Here is a 21687-nt window from a genome sequence, read left to right on the forward strand (position 1 = left end):
ACCGTCAATTTCAGGGCGGCAGAGTTACCAGGACTCACAAGGAGGACCTTGTAATGAGGCACTAAAATGGAACATTGTACGGGGACTGCTAAGTAGCCGAAAAAACATGAGTAGACCATCTGATGCTAAGAAATGTGTGCTGCTGTTCGTTGTACGATAATATAAGGAGAAGTGTGGCTCAAATGGTTAGAGCGGCAGACCCTGATGCAGAGATCTGGTCCGGGACCTGGGCTCAATACCCGCCTCGGCGGGTCTTGGGCTCAATTTCCTCGGACCTGATAATTCTCGCCTCTGTGCCTAGTCTAATCATGGGTCCCACTCTGCAACTCTGGGCAATAGCTTGCTTAATCTCCACAACGGCCCCAACAGCGCTGGGATGCCTGGCTTCACCTTGGGGGTGCCCAGGAGTGGACATTTCACAGGGTAAAGCCAGGAAGGGTTCCTAATCGGTATACGGATAGCGCCGGGACACTTCCGTTGGAGGTAGCTGTGCGCACTACAAATGCCGGCATTTACATTTATAAGTATTCCTGTCCATACAGAAAAGGATGCCAAAGTGCCGCTACGGGACATGGTGCATTAAAGAGATTGTAGATGTCAACAAGGGGTTAAATCAAAGAACATGGCACTCCTACAAGATTTGAGTCCACGCGTTTTCTTCTAAAGATCCGATAAAAATACAATAATCTAGCATGAAAAATCCACAATGCTTTTAGCCAACAAAATACATCAAACTGGTGGAGGGTGAGAGGTGTACATTCACCAGGTACAATAAAGCCACAGACAGCTATGTCTGGGATGCCACCCTGTTTCAAGAAGTAGCAACATTTATTTCATATTTTGAAACAAACAGATCTCCTGCCAATCCTGCATATTGAACCTCGGGCAAATAAACGGTGCATAATCAATTTTAAAGTGAATTTAATGCATGTTTCAATTTATAGTGATGAAACCTGATTGGTGCAAAATGGAGAATAACAGACAAGTCTTTCTTGAGAACATTGGATGCCTCATCTTTGATCATCCGGCTCCTGATGTCTGGCATCCAAGCGGTGCTGAAACAAATGAACTTTCCTTCAGATTTTTAAGAAGAACTTCTTCCTGTAAAGGAGGTAAGCCACTAACACCCAGATGGACGTGCCCAGCAAATCCTGGGCAAGTGGCTCCGCGTGGCTGGTCCAGGACTTCATTTCCCAGTTGAAGGGGAAGTAGCTGCCCAACAGCGAGTGTCCCACATACACAAAGATTGAGTTCATCCCTAAATAAAATAAACATATAATACCATTGTTAGATATTATACTCCATTGATTCGCGTACAATGATGATACCAGTGAAAATTTAAAAGCAGTATAGTACTGGTAAATATGTAATTCAGTCGCTGTGGCACCACGGTTTGTGTCACCCGGAAGTAAGGCCCATCTCTCCCACTAGCTCCTTTCTTAGTGGCCTCACTGTTACTTACTTGTAAAATTGCTCCTACAGCAAATATATCTTATGCAGGGTCATGTCACTGCTTGGTTCTCTCTTAACCCTCGAATTCCTGACTAGGGGCGGGGGATTGGTATTAATGGCAAGCTGAGCTCAAGGTCTACTACACCAAATTGGGGCATATTTACAAGGCGTGAACGCCACCAGACATCACTTTTTCCAGCGTTCTGGTTGATTTATGTCATTCACCTTATTTACAAGACGACGTTAAGCCACTAAATGAGGCTTAATGCCGCCTTGTAAATAATGCCCCTATTCAGGCAGCACTTAGCGTGAAAGGAGTGAGCAATGGGTGTTGGAGTGGGAGTTCTGCAGCAACACCTATTGCTTTTTGGGGCTGCTCTATATTTACAAGGTAGGGGACAGCTCCTAAAATATTGCCAAGGAATACCTGGGGGCAGATTTATGAAGGTCTTGCGCCGCCGGTGCGTCATTTTTAACATGGGAAAAAGTGACGCACCGGCGGCGCAAGGCCTTCATAAATCTGCCCCCTGGTTTTAAGTAGGTGATACGAGGAGAAATGTTTCATTTCTCCTTGTATTTGCTCTTTCCATATGTGCTGCATTCTGCAGCACACATAGAAACAGCACATCACCTGTAGAGATTGTTTATGTGCAGGAAGCACATAAACAATCCAGCTGCAGGGCAGGCACCTTTGGAAAATGGCGCAAAGGTGCCTGCGCTGGCGCTAGGCATCTTTTCTAACGCCAGTGATAGGGGAAATTCAGGAGTGCGCTGTATTTTTGTAAATGTGGCACAACCCTGCATTTAGAAACTGGCGAGCACGACGTTACCAATTTTGACGTAACACAGTGCTCTGCCAGTTTCTAGTAAATATGCCCCATCTTTTTTCAAACCCAAAACCACCTAAGTTGTTTTAGTTTTCATTGCACATCAAGTAAAGAATGGCAGACTTCACATTTTGGAGACAAAGATTGGTAAATTGTATTCACCTCTACAGATACCAATCCTGGAATATCAGTGCTGTAAGTAACTTTTTCATTTCCATGATTGAGCGTCTAGAGTTTAATGGGTGGTTTAATGTAATGTCAAGCAGCCAACTTGGGAAAGTTAGTGATGGTAATTTGATCGCACTTTTTTGTCATGTGCCGCCACTGTGTTTGTAACTAGAACCGCAAGGAATATTTTTTATGTGGTGCTTTATGGTAAGAATGCATCATACTACCCTAAATGCTTAATACACTTTGGCCTAAAGCCTCTGTGTTAATATGAGAAAACAAGTACCAAAGCACTCCCTAAAACAATCAACATAGAGTGTTTCCACTTTTCATAACAATCCCGGCATCTTGAGACTCAGGGCAGTAGCGAGATACAGGACACAGGGGGCTTATCATGGCTCTTTCTACTCCCCTAATATGTTAAAGATCTAGAACAGTGGGACGAAATCGGATTCCCAAATAAGGACAACCTTCTCATTTGACTACAACACACTATTGGATCCATTACCCCATACTTAGGAGGTATATTCTGACCAGTGGGACATAAATCCACACAGAAGAGGTCACATCAAAATATACAACTTAATACTACGACATATCGTGGCTTATTACCTGCCATCTTAAAGTACCATTACTGCTGGACCTCCCTTTTAGCCTTGAAATAGTCGCCTGTGTGACGAAACACGTGTCGGCTGTTTTCCTGACTGAAATGCAAGCTTCAATGAACAAATAGTTGACTTTTGTTGTCTAACTGTTGGATCTGTGAATTTTTATGAAAAGTTGAAACACTCTATGTTGATTGTTTTAGGGAGTGCTTTAGTACTTGTTTTCTCAACACGGGAAGGTTGCTAAGAAATAAAAATCCACCTGCACTGGTTTCTTAGGATGAAATGGCCAACCTGGACAAAGGCCTTGCCATCTCATGTGACTGGAAACCATATATTTTAGAATGTTTGATGTGATATCTATATGGCTGTTTGGCAGATCTCAGACATGGAGCTTCAGCTCCTGAGTGTGGCAGTCTAAGCCTTCAATTTAAAGAAAACTCCTAGGATTTGCAAGAAGAATGAGTGTAAAGAGTGAATGTGCTATGTCAAAACATACAATGATACAATACATTGCTTTTCTGGAAGTACTTGCTTTGACACAACCTTTTCTACACTTTTTGTGATGTAAATCCTAAAGTCCCCTTGTCTGTCTAGGCAGTTATGCATGTGTCCTTCAATCATAAGACCATGATATAATTTCTCTCTAAGAACAGAAGTGTTAGAAATAACACAGGCTTAAAATAATATTTCTGATATTAAAGGCCAGATGAGTTAAACATGCCATTTTATTGGTATACAATTAGGTAAGGGAGTCTCAAAAGACAGCTTGAAATTAACCATATAGTATGTGCAGATTGTAGGCAGGTATAGATTCTAGCTATTTCCTGATTGTGTATAGATTGGAAATGAGGGTCTAAAAGTCCACAAGGACAACATGGGTTGTGTGAGCAGGTTGTCAAATGTGATTAGAAATTGCCCTGCATGATTCTGGAAAGCTCTGCTACCCTGCTGTGTGTCAGTTTTTCCACCAAGTCTTTGTGAGCACGTTGTTGATATGTGAGGGGATCCACGCTGTGTCTTTTTTTGGGGGGCATGTGCAATGATAGGCCTAGGAGAAACTCGAATTACGCTGAGGAAATTTGCATGATTCCTGAATTTCATGTTACACGGAATTTACGAAATTAATAAAAAATTCACATTTTGAATGTTTGAGTAATTTTTGAGTGGATGATACTTGTTCACACAGAAAATATCTCGCTAAGAGATACTTTCTGCTTCTGTCAGTCTCTTTATCGAATCATGTGAGACTTTTGTTTTACCTAAAGTGTGTGTTCACATGAAAAAAGTCACCTGCAAACCCCATTTTGATCTAAAAGTTCAGTTTGGTACCATTTTTATGGATTATCATGAAATTTCACGAGTAAAAATGACAAGACTTCGCCGCCTTTGAAACCTATTAACTTTTCAATGCTTGAATCCAAAATCAAAATCACAGCAAACTGAGACCCATGTTGCCTTTGACATATGGCCATGTCTGAACTGGGGTGGCGGAGTGAGTTAATGAATGATGATGGTTTAAACCCAGATCAGTTGACTAGGGGTGAGTGCTTACAATGTTCAACACTGTCCATCATCCCCTTTGGTTTCGCCTTTGACGACCAGCAAGAGAGACTATGCCGATTTGAAATGTATGCTTTACATGACCCTGATTTGAGATCCTGTTTGTTCTTCCAACAGTGCTAACACTAAAGTTCTGAAGTTGTGAGTGTACTTTAAAATTCATCCCCTTGGAGAAAAAAAGGGCCATGTTAAACAGTAATAATAGTGCTTTGCTCCTGACGACAGTAATAGTGTTTGGGGTCATCTCTTGGGCTATGAAGCCGCTAGAAAGTTCTTATTTTCTTAGTTGATCACTATTTCAATTACTATCTTTTCTATAGGAAAGCACTGACTGGACAATCTGCTATTAAGAAATATTAAAATGTTATAGGGAATTCTGAGTGTCTGAACCCCCGTTACCTTTTTGAGTAAGCCTTGATGTACCCTGCCATGTTGGCATTAACAGTAAAGTGATAAAGAGAGGGGATATCGGTTTGGGAGATGCCTGGGCGAGTCAGAACCCGCCGCCCAAAATAGTTGTAAAAAAGGCATATTGGGACTGGGTGGCCGTAGTCGCATCAAGAAGCGAGAATTGTGGCCCCCTGACAGAATCTTTCTTGAACATTAAATCAGTGCCCAAACTAGAATCCTTCTTGGACCTTATTGAGTCCTCGAAAGATAGGGCCCTGTATCTGAAGTTTCGGTTTGGCACCCTTCCAGTGAACGATTTTAAAGCAGGCTGGAAGCATCTGAGGGGGGAGTGATTTGGGGTGTCCGGGCTGCGCTTCCCCTATGGAATCGGTTGCCCATTTCCTCTTCGCCTGCCCAGCGTATGGCCAGGCGAGGAGGAAATGGTTGAAACCCGTTTGTTCTAATATGGGTTGCAGAGATTATGGGGCAGCACAGCGCATTTTAGCATCGGAGACTTCGATCCCCAGTTTAATATGTGGGTTGGCCAAATACCTGGGTTGTGCTTGGCAGTGGAGGATGAAACTTACTGGCATAACCCAAGCACAGGCTCTGGAATTGTAGATCGTTATTTTTTTTTATGGTGTACATTTTTCCTACGATAAATTGTTTTACACCTGCTTAACCGATATATTATAAATACATATTCCACATACCATGGATGGATTATGATACATATTATAACTTTGCATATATTCTGAAATGCTTTTTAATGGGTGGTGCTATGCCCTTTTAAAATGTTTTATAATGTTTTTATACTTTTATGATATTGTATATCGAATAAAGTTATACATACATACGATAAAGAGATGTACTTGGGATTTTCAAAGTAGGGCCCAATACTACTGTGGTCCCAGAATCGCAGTGGTAAACTACTCCAATTTTACATCTGCAGCTCATTAACCTCTTCCTGATCTAGCAACTCAGGAACCAAGGTCTCACAATCGGATTTTATTGACAAGTCTGTTTTAATTTCAATTTTCCCTTCAAGAATTCCCGCCAGATTACCCTCTGTTCTCTACCTCTACCTGTTCCCAGCCATGCTGTATTTTCCCTGTAAACTAACTTTCTTTTATCCATAGAACAACAGAGTAAACCCTACATACAATAAGATCAATTTCTGTGGGCTCACTTCCAACTCTCCTGGTTGAGTCTCATGGACACACTCCTGTGGCATCTGTGGTATTCCTCATGTACATCCACAGCTGATCCTGGGTGGACTCCCAAGATCCACTGCTTTGGTGTCTGTGGTGTTCCTCAAGTTCCTTCTACGTTTCTCCTGGATGAACTCCCTAGACACATTACCACTCCTGTTATATCTGTGGGATTTCTTAGGTTCTACCTCCTAAGCCTGACAATGGTCCCATAGACCCGATGCATGTGGTGACTTGATCTCCCATGTCCCACCCAGCCCTCCTCTCATGTAAGATAATTCAGTTCCTAAGAGGATAAACTTGGAAAGGTAACTAGCAGTGAATATGTTTAATGGCAACTCTATTTCTCCAACGTATCTTCACTGCACTCCATGCATAAGGACAGCAACATGTTCACCATACATGACTGAAACACACCTCCAAACCTCATGCATTGCACCAAAATTATTTCCATACATACCACATTAGAAACACACACTCTACTAACCATCCAGTACACATGGAGTACCTTTTCAAGCAGCTACTTGGAATCGCTATCATCTTAGCAGCACTTTCAAAACTGAACTGTTCTTTAGACGGTCTAAATTTGTAGCCGGAGATTTTAATATTACATACAAGGCTGTGGCTTTTGTCCAGGACCTCATGCAAAAGGAATAAGGGGCATTAAAAACTACAGGCCCCACTCTAAAGAGATAGACAAAGGTTGGACAGCAAGATTTAGATTTTACCCTAAACCAGGGAGTTTGCACCTGCAACTGACAGATGCCATCAGATCCAGAAGCATCATTCACATTTAAGAGGGAAAACACCCGTAGCAGGATTGATTACATAATGGTCGACCTAGAGCTTTGGCATCAAATTGATGACATGGCCAGTATACCAAGATACGACAGTGATCATAATGCATTGGTCCTGGCTTTAACAGATATTCAGTTTTTGCCCACGACCACTCCCAGGTTGGTTACTCCTATAGGGATATATGACGGTACAACGCGTACCGTCACAACGCATACCTTTACAACGCGGCCGTGACAACGCAAGTCGTTACCACGACTTGCGTTGGGGGGGGCGCGGATTTCGAATAGTTTAATTTACTATTCTAACACCAGTCCCCGTGGACCCTAGGGAAGGTGTTAGGATAGTAAATGAACTATTTTTAGACCTTGAGCGCCCTCCAGCGCAAGTCGTGGTAACGACTTGCGTTGTCACAGCCGCGGTGTAAAGGTACCGCGTTGTGAAAACATCGTTGTAAACGATGTTTACCCTCCTATAGTCACCTCAAATGATGAGAGAAGGATTAAATGGAGCCATATAGTCTCAAACGAGAATTATCTAGCTAACATATATGCCAAGGTTTCGTCTGCCCTTTTGAATGTAAGTAACCAGGGCAGTGACGATCGAACTATTATGTCTACTTTCTCTCACCTTATTACAGCAATTAAGAGCCATTTCACTATACAAACAGCAAGAATGACCCCTAGAAGTAGTGTTTAGCCCTGGTTCAACAAATATTGCATACAGGCTAAGACTGCCTTAATTGTAGCAGTTAAGGGTGAGAGTAGTACTCTTACAGCGGGAAGAAGAAGAATTTATAACAAGGCCCAGATAGTGGCAAAGAAAGGCTGGAAGAAAGAGAATTGGCGTATCTTGATTGATGCATCTAGAATGAAGATGGTAAATCATTGTAGTAACTATTCGTCAAAGATTCAGTGTACACGGTAGAACAAGAGGATTTTTTCATCCAACTACATGCTTGGGAGGAACATTTTACACAGTTGTACGCAGTGGAGGGTAGTCCCAGGGATTCTGAGGCCATTTAGGTTTATTCAAACCAGGTAGCAGAGGGAAGGGCAGAAAAAGAAGTCTCTTTTTCCTTAGAAGACACTGTGACAGCAATCAGCAGCCTGGGAAAGGGCAGAGCCCCGGGATGTTAGATAAGATACAGAGGGATCTTTATAAATCAGAACCCATTATATGGGGTCCCATACTAAATTTAGTATTAACACAATAGCGCAAGGAGGGGCTATTCCAAGCACTTGGAAGGGCGCTGAAATTATTCAGATTTTTTAAAAAGGGGATAGAGGGGATCCCTCAAACAACAGACCAATCAGCCTTATAGATACGTGCCAGAACATTTTTTAGTAAATTGATTTTGATGCATCTAAACACATGGGTTGAGGAAAATCATGTATTATCTCATCTACAAGCTGGCTTTAGGGTATCCACTAGAACATTAGACCGGGTACTCCGGTTTTTATTAATTATATGGAAGGAAGTTATCATCAGGAAGGGTCATTTCTATGTCGTGTTTGTGGATCTCAAGCAAGCCTTTGACTCCATAAATCACACTAAACCGTGGGCTGCCCTGAGGGCAGGGGCGGTGGGTGAGATTTTAAAGTGGTGGGGCGCAAAGTGATTTGCATACAGCACCGTAGCGAGCGAGCGCAGCGAGCGAGCCCGAACCCCAAAAGGGGGGTTTGGGGGGATTACCCCCCCCCCAGAAAATTTTGAAAAAGAAGAAGAAAAATCGTGCATTTTCAAGCAAATTTGAGAAAGCAGGAAGGTTAATAAAGCAATTGTGAAAGTGCAGTTATTACATTAATAGATGGCATAACATAGGTAGCTGCTTATTCAGTATAACCTCAGAGCTTCATACATTCTGTCCTATTATGCTCACGTGCTGAATTCAGTTTGCATCCAGCTCTTAGATGACAGTTAATAGCTCGCTGTTGTATGTTAGGATTTTAACTTAGAAACTGCAAGTAACAAAAGGTAAGGTGCACATGTTACCATGCAGTAGCCATTGCTCTTAAATTATTTATTCAAATATTAGAACCCTCTCCTCCCCTATACATGCCTCGTGCATATAGAGTACTCTGTTGCATGCCTGTCTGCCTTAATCTTGCTTTCTTTGAAACCATATCCCTGAAACCCAATAATATCAATTCATTTCATCAACCATTTGCTTCTCACATCAAACACTGAAGACAGATGGGAATGAACTTCGTCAAAATAAATTACAAGGCGGCCATCTTAAAATTAATTGAAAAAGTTAAATACTATAATTCATGCATGTTCGACCCAGAGCATTTATATTGCACCTTTCATTTTAATAGTTTCCAAATCAATGTAATTAACTCCAGGGTCGTAATAATGTACTGACCCAATAATGAACACATGAATGGGCATATGCCACTCACCCTTCATGGGGTGATTCAGACTCATTTTCCCTCCTCCTTCAATGCTGTAATGTGCAGCCACATGTATTCCCAATCCCCATGCTTGGGCCTATCAGTCTCTGAGTGCCACCCACGAAATAATCATATTTGCAGAGCAAGTCAAACAGGACTCTCAAAAAAACCCTCGTGGGTAGAGACAGGTAGGCCAGGCAGCTTCCTCAAGTGATGCCTCACCCATTAATTGGCCAGCTATATTGCCCTGCATAGGCAGAGCCTGTATCTGTACCTATCCCAAAACCCAAGTTGCACAATACTATAGAAACAGGAAGGGGGAGATAGGGAGTGGCAGATTTCTCAAACCAACAATTGACGAGGAGCCAGCGAGGGGGCGCCCATTTTTGTCTGCCGAAATGTAAGCCCCTTTAATACAGAATAAGCCATTTAATAAACACCTCTCCTGGTACTTTAGAGCAGCCAATTTTCCCCTCTGCTTGTAGGTGGGAGTGGTACATTTAAATTGCAGATACCTATATGGAGAGCTTGTGGCTTGAGAATCAAATAAAGAGACCAATAAAACTTGACTGTTGCATTGTCCTCTCTATAATTATTGAAAGACTAAATTCATACAGTACATACCTTCGTCAAACGGAAGTTGTAAAGCATTTTTAACATCCAGCTGAAAAAACGAGAGATGCTCAGCAAAAAATTTGTACATCTTAATATAGTCTTAATTTTATTGTTGCCTCCTATTTGCACGCCACACCCATTGCACACCCCTTTCAAAGTGTAGCGTGAAAGGGGGCCTTATTAACAATGCAGCGTTAAGTCATGTTAAATGGCTTAACTCTGCCTTGTAAATGAGGGGAAGGGTTTATCGCCACAGGAACGCCATAAAAAGTGACGTTCATGTGGTGATAGGGGCTTGAAAATATGCCACCAAGAGCGCCTGAGCAGGGGCAACTAACAGAGACAGGGGCCTTGCAAATATCAATATCTTCTCTCAAAATATTCCGAAATGCTGAAAATAAATACCTAAATGCCATCTAATTTATTTATTTTAATTTTTAATATTTTTGCATTCGGTGTGAAACATTATTTCATATTGTCACAGTTGTTCAAATATGTTATATTTTATTTTATTTTATTTTGTGTTATTGGTGTGAAGCAGGGCCAGACTGGCCAATAGAGCAATCAGGCAATGTCCGACCGGGTGTTCTGACAGGTCAGTGTGTGGGCCATTTTATTGGCTGTCTATGGGCCTATTTTAGGGTCTACTGGCCCAGCTGTACTATTGATTTCCCTAATATTAAAACAAATTGTGCCTGCAGTAAGCCCAAATCCATGCAATTTTCCATACCTTGAAGAAAACACTTATACGTATTCAAACATGCCCACATTTGCAAACACGGGCCATTTTTTTTAGTTTCAATAATTCTATAATGGAGGCCACTTCTATTTTTGTGTCCAGGCCTGTTTTTTATCGAAGTCCGGTTTACAACTAAAACTTTTAGCAGGTGTGTATAGGTATATATCAGAATTAATATAAGTAGGTGCTGCACCACACATGACTAGTGAACTGGCATACTAGTATGAATTGCGAGCACCCTCAGATTAGAAAGCAATATTCTTCTTGGATGGGTGTTTACATACCTCACTGGATGCAATGATACCAACTGCAGCGTTATTTCATAGGACTTGCGTTTTTACTAGCTGCTCAGCAGGCCCACATTAATTGCCTTACTGTATACAGCTTCCCTGAGATAAACCTTGGATTACCATCGAAATATCTAATTTGGTGAAGGTAGTGCTCATCATAGTTTCGTGACATTTGAGAATGAAGGTGCCTATGTAGAGAACTGAATCAATCTATTATCTGCACTGTCATTGTAGACACAGCCCTGCTTGTGAACTACAGCGTCACTTCCTGTCTAAACATGACAACGGATTAGCCGGGTCTGGTGGCTGGCTAGTAAGGTCTGGTGGCTCAGTGAACTAATGTGTCCATTGCATGGGCCTGTGTGCAACCGCATGGGCACAGGTTTGAATCCCCATCGGTCCACGCAGCCTTTCATCCATCTGAGGTCGATAAAATGAGTACCATCGGATAACAAAAAGCATCTGTTATTCAGCGCCAAGATACCTACGGGTGAACAGAACATGCGCTTTACAAATACTTACGATATTAAAAAAAAGGCCGACCTCTAGTAGAATCCCTTCAAACACATGAAGTGAGAGATGACTCCATCCATCTGATGTACTCTGTTTCATGAGTCAGGCATCTTCTGCATTACTGCAAAAGCCAAGCCCGAGGGCATGAACATATATAACCAAGTGGGGAACTGTATAGATGCTAATAGTGGGGACAACGCCATCGCCGGCAATGCTCTATACAACAGTACGCTTGGTGGTAAGGACGCCAGCCCAAATATTTTTTGGTCCTAGCATGGTTTTAACCAGCCCCGTTTTTTATACGTCTGATTCAACGCTCACTATAATTTCTATTAGCTGATGGTATAGATAGTGCAGGCTCCAAAGTAGTCTAACTTTATCAGTAGAGCACATCGCGTCATCTTACGAATTATGAATGCAAACAGTCCAAAAGTCTCAACAGCATCGACATCGAGTAACAGGTGCAACAGAAAGAAAACGATCACTCCTCACATTCCAAGGCAATGCCCTCCCACCCCCCACATACAACGCAGTTCTATTCCGCATACCCCATCCCAGGACTGGATTAACCATTAAGCAAAATAAGCATGTGCTTAGGGCATCAAGGGAAGGGGAGGGCACCACAGACATTTTTCATTGCCGGATTTACCAAGCACCATATGGTGCAATACTGCAAACGAAGCAGCTGAGCCTATAAAGTGAAAGTATACAAAAATTAACATTACTTTCAATCTTACTGTAAGTATTGCTTCATTTCGAAAAAAATAACATTTCATTTTAAGGTTTATTATTGTTTATATTTTGAATTAGATATATATGGGGCACCAAAATCTTTTAAGTGCATAAGGCCTCTAAAAGTCTAAATCAGGCCCTGCTTCCTCCCACTACTGATGAGCCCAATACCTATTCACCCTGCACCAAAAATCCCCACACTGCCTGCCCTCTGTATCTCACACCCGTGTACCCCTTCTGCACTACGGACCTGTATCCTACAAACTCTTTCTTCTAACCAAAATGTTATAAACCCAACACCCTAAACACTTGCATCCTGTAATCTATCACCATAACCCCTGCACCATACAGTCATGATGGCTACGCCTCTCCTGCATAGATATAAACCAGCCACGTAGTTCCCCCCCAACACATTCCTACTTCACCCTGTAGCTCTACATAATAAACTCTCACCCCCTGTAGCCCCCACCCCCATAACAAGAAAAAACCTGAGCAGACAAAGGACATAGAGCTGACTGCTCGTGGCACGCTCCAGTTTCAAAATAGTTTTGCCCCTCACCTGCCTTGTTGCTCGCCTGATGTTTGGACCAACCCACATTTCAGAAAATACATGCAGGCAGGGGCTGCATTGTTAAAGTAGTGTACCTCCGTTCTCCACCGTGATAACATGCGAGGCAGTAGCAGTAGCGCTGCCTTTCACTCCAAGGATACAGCGTACCTACTACCTGGAGGGAAGGCTGCATCGGAACTAAATAAGTATTTTCCTTTGTTAGGCATGCACAGATTATTCTGCCGAATGAGTGACTAGCTCTCCCCGACCCCACCGACCTTCAGTTTCATTTTTTCTCTAACCAGTGACTAGTCTCTCTGCCCCAGCCCCGCAGGCGCTCCACGCTCGTATGCTAAGTCACTGCTTTTGCATTGACATATTGTTTGTAGGCAGGGTTATTGATAATTTACTGCCCCCCCAGCACAGATTGCACGACAACTCTCCAAACAGTTGGACAGGCCTTCGCCTGCAGTGCCAGTGATTTGCTTACTGTACAATACATTTTATATTAAGTTGGCTTGACTTCACAACCCTAATGACGGTTGGCCTCCGAAAGCAGTTGCTCAATTCATTTTTACTGATGTACAGTACACATTAAAACACGCGATGGAGAGTTTTTAAGCCCCTTCACAGAGAGGACAGACGTTTTGCCTCGCTGTGGGATTTTTATTTTGCTTTGTGTCGCACTCGCATTTAGTCGACAGCCCACAGCAAGGTTTCCCGCGCTGACATTACTGGCTGGCTGGAAGGTTGATCAGGTAGGATTTGATGCTCTAAAAGTTTAATATGCCCGGTAAAAGCCTGCAGTCCCGCGTTAATATTCAGGTGATTACAACACGTAAAATCTAAAAGCAACATGCACGCACCGCAAAATTCAATTATTTAATATAGCGAAATGTGATTGTTTTTGCCTTTGACAGTGCCTGCAGCCTGCCTACTTCTGCCTCTGCCTCATCTGATCTCTAGCCACAGTCCAAGCAGCCCCCCCCCAGCCTATCGGAAAGAAGAAGTCTCCCTCTGCCCCTGCCTGTGAAATGAGGCTCAGGCTAGTAGTACCGGCCAGGACTATCGAAGTGTACCGGCCACGACGGCGGCCAGGACAATCGGAAGTTCCTACCCACCCGGCCACCCCCCTCTGTGCCATGTGACTCTGCCCCACTGTGTAGTGTGTGGTATAACTTTACTTAAGACTCGCTCCCTCTCCCCTTCTTCGACGGTCAGGGGTCAGACATAATGAAAGAAAGATTAAGGCAGGGCCCATCCGCCGCTCCGCGGCCTCCCCCCTCATGTCATATCACATCAAATGATTTCCTCGAGCCTCTGTCTCTCTACTCACATTCGAGTCAATGAAGTGCAGGTAGTGTCGGACTCGGACTGTGGACCGGACGGACGGACGTCTGCTGCTGCTGCCGCCTGCTACCTGTGTGTGTGTGCACATGGCGACTGCGAGTGGCAACGACTCCAAGTACAGCAGGCAGCAAGCAAGTGCAACTCCAGCCCAGGACAACGTCACGGCGTGCACGTCCAGAATTACAGAATGGCCAATCACTGCATGGCTTCACATGCTGAAGTCACACAGTGATTGGCCATGCAGTGCTGAGTCTGAGCCAGTGTGCCACCTACGCGCGGCGCGGCATCCAATTATGGATTGCCAGGCCTTCGGCGCGATTGACCAACCAATCCTGGCGGTTAGGGGGGCACACTGACTCCTCGCCCTGGCGCCTTTCCTACCACGGGGCCGGCTAGAGCACCACCCCTCCTCCCCTGGCCCCCTATTCCGTATGAGCATCTGGGGACTTCCTGCCAGCGCGCATGCTCGGGCTAGTTGCAGCCCTACATTCCTCATGCGCAAGTACTGCTGCTGGCCTGCTGACGGCTGCTCTGCAGACTGTCACTCAGCAGACCAGCCAGCCCCACCCCCTGCGCACTCCCTATTCAATCGGGTGTGTCCCGCAACCCGGATTGAAGGAGCGCTGCGCTAATAAAATTCAATGATTCAATTTGTGTATGCTGCTCGTCAGGTGCGTCCAGGCTTAGTGGGGCTACGCCCCTACGCCCCTATGGACGCACCGCTGCTGCCTGAGGGATCTTGGTGCACCGAATGCGCTACTGCAACTTATAGTGTGTATGCATCAGGATAACTACGCCCAGGTTCGAAAAAACATGGGGGATGAACTCACCGGGAAGATAGGAGTGTATAAAGGAGTACGACAAGGATGTGTCCTTGCCCCATTCTTGTTTGCCCTTTATATGAATGGGGTAATTCAAGCATTGTACGATTGTGGGGGTGATCCCCCTAAGCTTGCGGGCAGGCAAATTCCTACACTATTGTTTGCAGATGACACGCTATTAATTGCAAAAACCCCTATGGGTATGCAAAATATATTGAATAGGTTTGCAACAGTATGCGCTGACTTTGGCCTAGAGATAAATTGCTCTAAAACCAAATGTATAGCTTTTAACCCCCATCGTTGTTTATAAAGGAAAATTAAGGCTGGGTGCAGGTATGCTAGAACAAGTCAAGTAAAAAAAAAAAAGGTGCTTGACTATTTAGGTATCAAACTGAATAGTAATTTGACTTGGGCAGACCAATTTCAAAAGAGCACCCTAACATTACAGCATGTTGATTCAGCAGTGGTTAGGAAACTTAATCAATCTGCTTATCATCCTACCTCTCCAGTTTTAGAAATTCATCACTGTGCAAGAGGTCAGGGTGCGGCTCTCTATGGAGCAGAATTATGTGGCCTAGACCAGACTATGAGCCTGGAACTGGCAGAAAATAAATTCATACGGTCATTATTGAAACTGCCAAACTGCAGACCACTTCTTCCGGCCTGGTTAGACCTTGGTCTAAGATGCATTAAACTATAGCAGAGCTGAAATCCCTAATGTTTTGGGTTAGAATATGTACCAGTCATCCCAAATTCTAGTGAAAGAAGTCATAGAGGAAGTTCTGAACTATGTACCGGTCAATCCCAAATTCTAGTGAAAGAAGCCGTAGAGGAAATTCTGAACCTGACTAGAGTAGCAGGTTGGTGAAGTGGTTTAGAGAGGTGAGGCACTGGCTAACGAAAGAAATTAGGTTTGAAGGTGATGTGAGGTGACCCTAAATCGCTGACGAAAGACGTACTACCCCTTTTAAAAGCGAAATGTTGGGCCTATATCCAGGACTCACTTATGCTATTGCAGCCCAGGGCACTTTAACAGGAAGATTTTTAGATTTCAAATGTACTTTTTTATTTTAGGATATTATGGATGAAATTGAACCACCATATGCATGTACACTTTACTTACAATTTAGGTGTGGTGCTTTAGGCTAAGCTACTTTAGAAGTAGGTGGACTCAGGCTACTGTATCCTCGATGTGCCCAGCATGTTTCCTTAGTTCGGAAACATTAGATCACTTCATGTTTTATGTCCCTGTTATGTGCAGACCAAGTAAAAAGTGGCTAATACATGCTTGTCGGCTTTTAGCGATTAAACAACCAGTAGAGGCGCTGCAAATAGTTAGATCAGACCCCACAAAGTGGTTAGTATTCGCAATATCACGCTACCTGTTATACACCTGGCGTACTAGGTCCAAGTTGCTATCCGTAAGGTAAAGACTGCAAAATGCAAGTACTATATGAGGCTGATGATAACGCTTGTCTTTAAAGCTTATGGCCATATGTTTTTAACTTGTCTTTTTTATCTATTCTCAAAAGGTAAATCTTTTTATACTAAGCTGTCTATTTTGATATTGTGTAACATAATTTACTAGGAAGATTGTTGTTTACAATGTTGTGGCTGATCTCTTTTTTGATCGAATAAAGAACTACTACAGAGTCCTATCATCGACATAGGTAAAACAGAATATTTTATATCGTAAGTTTCAAACAAAGCTGCATATGTTCCATATAGATTGGGTGATATATGTCACAGTATGTTATACAGGAATATTAGCTATTGTTCTCTTCTCTTCCCCCTCTCTCTCTCTCTCTCTCTCTCTCTCTCTCTCTCTCTCTCTCTCTCTCTTGCACCCAGTACAACCCAATGCTATTTCACTCACGTTTTCCTTCAGCTCAAAGTGGAAGATTCAAACCTTTTTAGTTGTGTGTGAGTTGTACATTTTAATGTTGTTTGAAAACAGAGAAGTCTCGGCCTCAGCAACAGTAAGAAATAACTTTATTGATGAATGTAAAAACCTAGCCCATGAAGGAGATGAAGGGGCAGAAGTGTCGCTTGCCACTCTAGCTCACTTACAGAGGCCATCAGAGAAGCCATTCACGGATTATTGTGAAGTCCTTCCTTGGTCTACATATCTCATGGTACCCTGAGTCTGAAAGAAAGAGCGATGAACTGGTGGCACTCATGTGATGTTGTGAATTTCCCTAGCCAAGTAAATTGGCATAAACCATGTTGAATTAATGAGGTCTGGATTATTAGTTGACTAATCTGAGAAGTAGAGGTAAGGATCTTTCGCAAGAGGTCAGTCCTTCCCTGAAGTAGACTAGACCCGTCAACAAGGACTCAGGCCAGACACACATTAACGGAGGATACCTGAGCAGCACAGACGTCAGTCAATATTTGGGAAGCCTGAATATCCCCTCTGAACTGGCCTACTTTGCTTAGCCTCCTACCTCCTTCCTTCACCCAGGGCTAAGAGAATGCAATTGTTAAGGCTCTTAACATTAGAATATTGGTGCATTGGTATCCTCTACAGCCTGTACTCCTAAACCGGTCTCCGGCAAAGTTAAATGATGGCTTAAGGACTAGAGTGGCCGACTTTGAAGCTGGGGAACCGGTTGAAGTCTGGCGGGAGGCTCAGACATCCGGTGATTCTGGGCAAATCTCTTAATCTCCCTATGCCTAAAAAAAAAAAAATGAATGGGTCCTTCTGTAATGCAATTGGTGCTCATCTAAAGCACTCTGAATACCTTCGGGTCGAGTTCACGCTATATAAAAATTGCAACAAAAAAAGGGCAGCACTGCAAATAATGTACTATAATATATTGTGTTGTATTGTAATTTATATAGCACATAGTTCCGCTCAAGAGGTGCTGTGCTTTGCATGTGCAATTTGTGGTAAACTGGGACTATCGGTGACACGTTGGGAGAGGAAGCAACAGTAGCAGCTGCATGTGACTAGGGAAGAGATACACCATTCTCTTCTCTGCTCTTAGAATCCTGAGTCTGAACAAATGGCATCTCTGCGTGGAGTCCATGGCTGTCCACCCCTCTGTTAAGGTCACAGACATGCTGTGATGGCTGGTGATGACCACCACTAATGCGGCTTTCCCTAAAGTATGAGGGTCACAGAGAAATGAGGCTTACAGATGCATGGGTCTAAAAAACGACTACATTTTGAGAGGGGGCTCAAGTGCTCTTAGAAAGTGATGGACATACATTTGTGGTGAATATTGCCATGTTTATTTGGCTAAGTTAGGGCCAGTATTATCTGGTATAGAATATTAGGGCTAAATTCTCTCACAAAAGGATGGCCATTCTTTTTCTGACAAAAACAAATTCGCTTGCAATTAAGTCTATAGAAGAAAATGCTGGAATGCATTCTGTGAAAAAACAAGATGCGTCATAATTTTTTCCCCACAATGCCCTATAAATTCGTATAATGATGCATTCCTTGGAACAACATTATGTTCATGCTACCTCTGTCAGATCATGAAAGCCATACTTTCTAAGACACAATACACATGAATTTGATGGTATATGCATATCTTCTGCCATAGTCCTATAGGCCTGTAATCTCCTAAAAAAGTATTCACACATATCGAATCACAAATTATGATGACATATGTAATGGCAAAAGTATGCACTTATGTTGTGTAGCAAAATTGAGCAAATTTATGTGGAGAAATAGCACTTACTTTGTTGATTAGTGATGGAAAACTGTCTGTCCTCTCCCAAACAGGGATCACTTTGAGATTTCTCAAACAAAATATAAGCTACCATTCTCCCCTAACTCCTCCTTTCTCACTAGGACACATAAACAAACCAAGCCTCAAAATCTAGGTTTTTACTCTTAACTCAGCATGAAAATTGAAGCTGAGATTCACTGAGAACATTTCACTACTTCTATGATCTTCTCTGATATCTGATCACCCTTCAACCTATCGTTTTAGTGGCAACTAATACAGCCTTCTGCCAATCTATATCAGACATATTAATTATACCACATGCTACTTATCCAAAATATTGTGTCATCTCTTAGGATATTTCACTGAATGCATGCTTGATTCACCAGTAGGACCCTCTATCTCATCCAGAATTAATAGTCCAAGGATTCTTCCCCTTATGATAAAACAATGTCTATACCATCTCCTTTTTAAGCACCAGTGAATTTGTTTACATGGCTACAAAATTATCAACATCCCAATTATCGAGTTATGCAAATGTAATGTAATTTCTGTTTCTCTGAAGTGTAATCAGTTGCATAATTGTTGTTCGTGGAAGACTTGGTTTTAGCACAAGGTCCATATTTGTCATGGTGTGCATAGTCCTTACGCCACGCAAGGAGACACAATCGTGGTGCAAAGCCTAAATGACATCTACCAAGCCATGCAAGGCCACCTTGAATGACCCTGCGAGGTTTACTAAATGCAGAGTAATGCAAGGCTGTGCAAATCATTACCTTGTGCTACTCTGTGGCAGAGAGGAGTGCCATGGGTGGAGCATGGGTGTTCCCACACATCCACCCATGCATTCTGACAACTTCTCAGATTTACCAACACTGGTAGACGTGGGAATGCATCAGAATTGTTCGCCTCTCCACCAGTGTCGCAACAAGGGGAAATATCTTTGTTTAGCCTCATTCTTTGCTCTATCTAAGAAAGTGCATTGTGCAGGGAAAGTAGAAAATTCCTCTCTGGATTGTTTTTGTGCAGGAAGGTATCCCTTTCTGCACAAAACCAATCCTGTCGACAACGCAGACACCCTTGGATCATGGTGCAAGTATGCCTGCTTTTGTGCTAGGCAACAGTTTGTACGCCAGTGCAGGCAGGGATCAGAATGCACTGTATTATGTTAAATACGGTTGATTCCTGCCCTTCCCTTTCAAGAAGCACAGCAAGGTAGCTTGCTGCGATGAGTGACATATTGATAAAATATTGGCCTAAATGTCTCAAATGAACTGTGAAATTGGAAGAATGTTGTGCATGTGCCTCAAAGCAGCTGTCTCTGCATGAATTTAGAAATTGCTTGGGCAATACATTGCGCTGGTAGCATGTCTGACTTTTAATACAAAGGCATGCCTTATATGCAATTTTAACACAATAGAGCACTGAATTCTAAATCAAAGATTAATGTGACACTTCAAATGTTGGTAACAGTCTTTTAATATACGTTTAGCACCTCTGAATTTAAGTTGAGATGCTCAATGAATTTCGACCCTTGCATAAACGCATATTGACACAGAGATTGAAATTACAAATTGTGTTGAGTTTCCATTTCCTTATAAAGATCACTTGTTTCCCATAGTACCCATCAGCATATCAAACAAGCTGAAGTATAGAAGGGGAATTTGCCTGGTAAAGACCAGGGCATGCAGATTTTAATATGGAAAGCACCTAAATCTGCATGTTATGCCCCATTCTTAGGGGCTAACCTCATAATAGAGAATAACTAAAACACCTGGTAAATACCAAACGAACAAGTTACTTACCTTCGGTAACACTTTTTCTGGTAGATACAATATCTGCCTGTGGACTCCTCATTTTGTGAATATTCCCTGCGTCAGCAACATTCGGAAATTCTTTCCGTAGCTTCGCGCCGACGTGGACTCGGACGTCATAGAGGCACGGCATCGCGCGTCACTCCGCTGACGTCACCGACGCCTATATTAGGCCCACGCCGGCGTGATGACATCAGTTCTGCCCTTTTTTCCGTGCCTTCGAGGCACACGGACGGACCAATGACAGTAGACATATACACAGTATACGCAGTACAAATATAAAGGTAACACAAACAGTGTGAAGCAAATGCAATAAAACATTTGAAATAAACAACCCCTTGACAATAAAATAAATACATAATTGAAACACTGGCATAGAAGAGTGGACAATGGGGAGGCGGGTGGGTCAGTGAGGAATCCACAGGCAGATATTGTATCTACCAGAAAAAGCGTTACCGAAGGTAAGTAACTTGTTCATCTGCCGTGTGGATTCCTCACCTTGTGAATAGAGTCCCACAGCAGTCCCCACTCCCGGAGGAGGGTGTCCACTCTTCTAGACCAAGAAATCCTGGAGAACCGAGCGTGCAAAGTGACCGTCCCTCCTCACCTTGGAATCCAAGCAGTAATGCTTTGCGAAAGTGTGGAGGGAAGACCAAGTTGCCGCCCTACAAATATCCTCTACAGGAACACCTCTAGCCAATGCAGAGGTTGACGACTTAGCTCTAGTACAATGAGCCCATATACCCTCTGGAGGTTCCTTACCGGCCAAAGAGTAGCAGATCTTTATACAGAGGACGATCCATCTTGATAAAGTTCTTTTATGGACCGCTCTTCCTCTCTTGCAGCCAGCAAAGCCAATGAAGAGCTGGTCATCCAACCGACAGTCTTTAGTTCTGTCCAAGTAAAAAGACACCGCCCTCTTGGGGTCCAGACGGTGTAATCTCTCCTCCTCCTTGGAAGGGTGTGAGGGAGGATAAAAGGTAGGAAGGGTAACAGATTGACCAAGGTGGAAAGGAGTTACCACCTTAGGCAGAAAAGCAGCCCTGGTCCTAAGAACCATTTGATCAGCATGAATGGACAAGAAAGGGGGCTTGGAACTAAGAGCTTGAAGCTCACTAACCCTCCTTGCCGAGGTTATCGCAACGAGGAAAACTGTCTTAAGAGTCAAAAGCCTCA

At 43.1% G+C, this 21687-nt stretch overlaps 1 protein-coding gene across 1 annotated transcript in view; it reads right to left on the reverse strand.

Annotated features, from left to right (window-relative positions):
• Positions 1-794: 794 nt before the first annotated feature.
• The window catches only part of LOC144754754 (heparan-alpha-glucosaminide N-acetyltransferase-like), a 1466120-nt gene continuing 1445227 nt past the window's right edge, over positions 795-21687 (reverse strand). Inside the window, exon 18 of the mRNA XM_078642945.1 lies at positions 795-1258. Within this exon, the coding sequence (XP_078499071.1) occupies positions 1077-1258 (182 nt within the window). The 3' untranslated portion in view covers positions 795-1076. The remainder of the gene's footprint in view (positions 1259-21687) is intronic.

The sequence above is a fragment of the Lissotriton helveticus genome, chromosome 5_1 (genome assembly GCF_964261635.1).
Source record: "Lissotriton helveticus chromosome 5_1, aLisHel1.1, whole genome shotgun sequence".
NCBI classification, from domain to species: Eukaryota; Metazoa; Chordata; class Amphibia; order Caudata; family Salamandridae; genus Lissotriton; species Lissotriton helveticus.